General features: G+C 39.0%; 1 protein-coding gene across 1 annotated transcript in view; it reads left to right on the top strand.

Moving 5' to 3' along the window:
* Positions 1 to 2,500, top strand: part of LOC101855059 (potassium channel subfamily T member 2) — a gene marked incomplete at both ends in the record, with an annotated part of 13,860 nt that overhangs the window by 4,909 nt on the left and 6,451 nt on the right. Inside the window, 2 exon segments of the mRNA NM_001310489.1 lie at positions 194 to 268; positions 1,679 to 1,765. Of these exon segments, the coding sequence (NP_001297418.1) occupies positions 194 to 268; positions 1,679 to 1,765 (162 nt within the window).

Here is a 2,500-nt window from a genome sequence, read left to right on the forward strand (position 1 = left end):
CACACACACACACAGACACACACACACACACACACACACTCACACACACACACATGCACACACACACAAACACACACACACACGCACTGCTCCCCCCCTCCTCCACACACACCTATGCCCACCACTACCCCCCCCCTCCACACACACACACACACATCAACACAAGTTCTATCCTATGTCACTTTATCCACAGGGTCACAGAATGGAACAAATTTTAACCAAAAATTTCTTTCTGGAGATTATCTGTGCTGTTCCAATGTTAGCCACAGTAAGTAGAAGCAGTTAAGTTTCAGTAATATGTACAGGCATGTATGATGTAATTGTGTCATGACGCAGTGGAATCAAGCGCTCGTCAATTTTTGGGCATATGGAGTTATTGGTATCATCTGAAAGCTGATTTATTTGCCTTGCTTCCAATGAAATAAGAATCCATTTATCTTGGATGGAACTCAAGATATTTGTGATTGAAGAAGGTGAGGTTGCCTGGTTTCTGTGGTGAAATTAGCAAGAAAATGGTCGCGCAAGTTTGGTAACTCCAATAGCTAAAGAGTCTTTGAAAACTGAAAAGTAACATATTGTGTGCCTTCAGTTAATGTTTTTCAGTAAAATTCACATGGAAATGTGTTTTTATCTTGACATAAAAGAGGTTTATCCAGAACATAAAAATTTGATAAAAATGTCTGGCCTGAGAATGCCTGTTTCTCCGATTTCGTTATTTTGACGAGCGCCTGATTTCTACATGCTGCCTCACAATTTATAAATTGTCACCTCTGGAAAAATAAACAGTTTCATCTAATTATGATTCCTTCTCTTTGTGTAACAGAGTTTCTGTTGAGAAAATCTGAGAGAGCTTTATGGTAAATCAGCTGTTATGATATGGGACACTTTATTGACATTATTAACATTGTTTAATTGGCAAAAAGGTTTGTTTGCCTTTCTGTTCCAAATGATCAATTTTGAAATTTTATTCACTATATTCACATAACCAGGTTTTGAAAAAAAGCACCTTGCTAGGTTGATCTATCTGATCAGTGCTTTCGTATCTCATTCTTTACAATAATTTATAAACATTATAAAGAAAAAATAGTCAGTGCGGCAAACAATCTACTTATATCCATTGGCCATTTAAAAAAAAACTAGTTTTGTTATGTTGTTCCTATCAAGAATCATGAAAGGCAAGAAAATTGTAAGCCTTGACCATAGCATTAAACTGCATTTTGGTAATGCCGAAAGGAGTATCTTTGATAGAGGATACAGCTTTGAGAGGATGTAAAAATAGAAAATTCTCAAAATTTGGACTGATGTGGTTTGCTCGCGTCAGCAACAAAATATTGTGTTTGCTTTTCCTTTCCAAAGAATCATTAGTGCCGTGTCTGTAAGGTAGAATGGTGGACCTCATGATATATCACAGATACAATTTATCGACTGTTTTGTGTAGGACTCTGCTATATGTCATTTTGAAAAGTGATCTAAGGCGGGGTCTTGTACTGAGCAGTCAGTGGGTGGTTGGTGAGGGCCACTGGTAGGTCGTAGTTCTCTACTACTTCTTTACTTGCCCACTACTGTTTCTGTCTGTCTGTCTTACTTTTTCTCATCACTAAATGACCATTATTGTGTCAATGTACTTCTCTTTACTCAAGCTGATCAGTGGTAATGTTCTATCCTTGCTCCCCCTCAGCTTGCCTACCCGCCAGTCCTCAAAGACTTGTTCGTGCCCGTCTTCTTCAACTGCTGGCTGGCCAAACGGGCCTTGGAGAAAATCTATGTAAGTTATAATTGTTTCTTCTGTGTGAAGTGCTACTCTCGCTTGCTAAGTATTATTAAACAAACATCAGGAAACTAATGCTGTGGTGTAGTGATTAGGTGGTTCACTGCGCCATGTAGGAGATCTGAGTTTGATTCCTGAGTGAGGAGAATGTTTATCGAGTATCGGGGGGATGTTATATCCCTCTCAGCCTGGGTTGGCCCTGAGAGGCACTAGGGGGAAGCTTTCCTCCTAAATGATCTAAATTGTGTTAATGGGGGCTTTAAAAGGACCTACATTTAAAACAGAATTTTCTTTTGACTCTCTCCTTACTTTGTTCACCATTTTTATGACTCAATAACATTTTATACTGTTCCTACTTGTGGCGGTAGCCTTGTGGTTAGGCTACTTGACTCATAATTGAATAGTTGCGGTTTAGGAGCCTAAGTAAGGCCCGACGTTGTATCCTTGGGAAAAACACACTTACACAAATTTTCCCTCACTTCACCCAGATGGGAATATAGGTACCCGGTCATAGACAGTGAAAAATATTGTCAGTTTGTTAGTGTTTTAGCGCCTGTAGAATGGCAGCTTGCACTGTATGCTTCCCAAGAAGTTCAGATTGTTCCAGAATGTCATTTGGTCTGCTGGGAAAATAGTATAGATTGTGAAATGTATAAGGCTTGCTTTTGAGCGGGAATTTGTTCTTTACAAATGCTATCTATTATCTTCAACTCCTATAGGTTAAAGTGAACC

Source organism: Aplysia californica, unplaced genomic scaffold (assembly GCF_000002075.1).
Source record: "Aplysia californica isolate F4 #8 unplaced genomic scaffold, AplCal3.0 scaffold00084, whole genome shotgun sequence".
NCBI classification, from domain to species: domain Eukaryota; kingdom Metazoa; phylum Mollusca; class Gastropoda; order Aplysiida; family Aplysiidae; genus Aplysia; species Aplysia californica.